This window comes from Propithecus coquereli, unplaced genomic scaffold, assembly GCF_000956105.1.
Source record: "Propithecus coquereli isolate 6110/MARCELLA unplaced genomic scaffold, Pcoq_1.0 Scaffold353, whole genome shotgun sequence".
NCBI lineage: Eukaryota > Metazoa > Chordata > Mammalia > Primates > Indriidae > Propithecus > Propithecus coquereli.
In genome coordinates this window covers 1,015,402-1,016,295 of record NW_012149208.1, presented here as the reverse complement: position 1 = coordinate 1,016,295, position 894 = coordinate 1,015,402, and the positions used below count along the sequence as shown (strand labels likewise).

Below are 894 nucleotides of genomic sequence, written 5' to 3'. Positions count from 1 at the left end.
GTTTTTTATTTTGCTTCTTGTATTTATTGATTATTCTGGGTAATTAGAGAAGAAAAAGTATTGTGAATATTAATGTATTTAAAAAATTTTTTTCTATGACTAAAGAGAAAAGTGTTAGAATTTTTTGGACTTTATGTGTTAAAACAGGCCACAGAACATATTTTGGAGTAGTGATGTCATATGTATTTAACTCAAAATTTTTACTACCAAGAAGTTCAGCAAAGAGGTTTTTAAAAATTTAGCATTTTATCATTTGAATATAAGCCCTATTATTTGTTTAGTAATAACTTGAATGAAAAGAATTTCATAGTTAAAAAATAAAATGTTTGATACTGTCTCTGCTTTCTATATAACTCTACTTCATTCTAAATTGAAAAGAAATGATTTTTCCAAGTAACTTTAAAGTAATCTTTTTTATATACATTAATAGTTGCCCCTTTCTATACTTCATGTATTTCATGCCTTTTCCCCAAAGGCGAAAGAAGAATTCGTGTCCATACCTTGTGTTTGCCAGTAGTTTCAACTCTGAATGAAGTCTTTCTTGGAGCTGATGTTCAAGCAATTTCAGGGTTATTGGCCAATATGGGTAAGAGTTGTTATCACCTGTTGTAAATATTTTGCAAGTAAATAATTAGCTTTACAGTTTCAATATTTTGGATCCCTGGGTGCCTGCTAAGTAATTATCTGATTGAGATATAATTACATACCCCACTGTTTCACTTTTTTTAATTGTACAATTCCATCATTTTTAGTGAATTTATGGAGTCGCGCAGCCATCGCCATGATCTAATTTTACATTTCTATCACCCCAAAAAGAACCTATGCCCATTAGCAGTTAATGCCACTCCCTCCTTCCTCCCTCACTGGCCTTGAGCAACCAGTAAACTACTTTCT

General features: G+C 31.1%; 1 protein-coding gene across 1 annotated transcript in view; it reads left to right on the top strand.

Annotated features, from left to right (window-relative positions):
* The window catches only part of SEC24A (SEC24 family member A), a 92,193-nt gene that overhangs the window by 59,994 nt on the left and 31,305 nt on the right, over window positions 1-894 (top strand). The window contains exon 12 of the mRNA XM_012651306.1: window positions 476-586. Coding sequence (XP_012506760.1) covers window positions 476-586 — 111 coding nt within the window. The remainder of the gene's footprint in view (window positions 1-475; window positions 587-894) is intronic.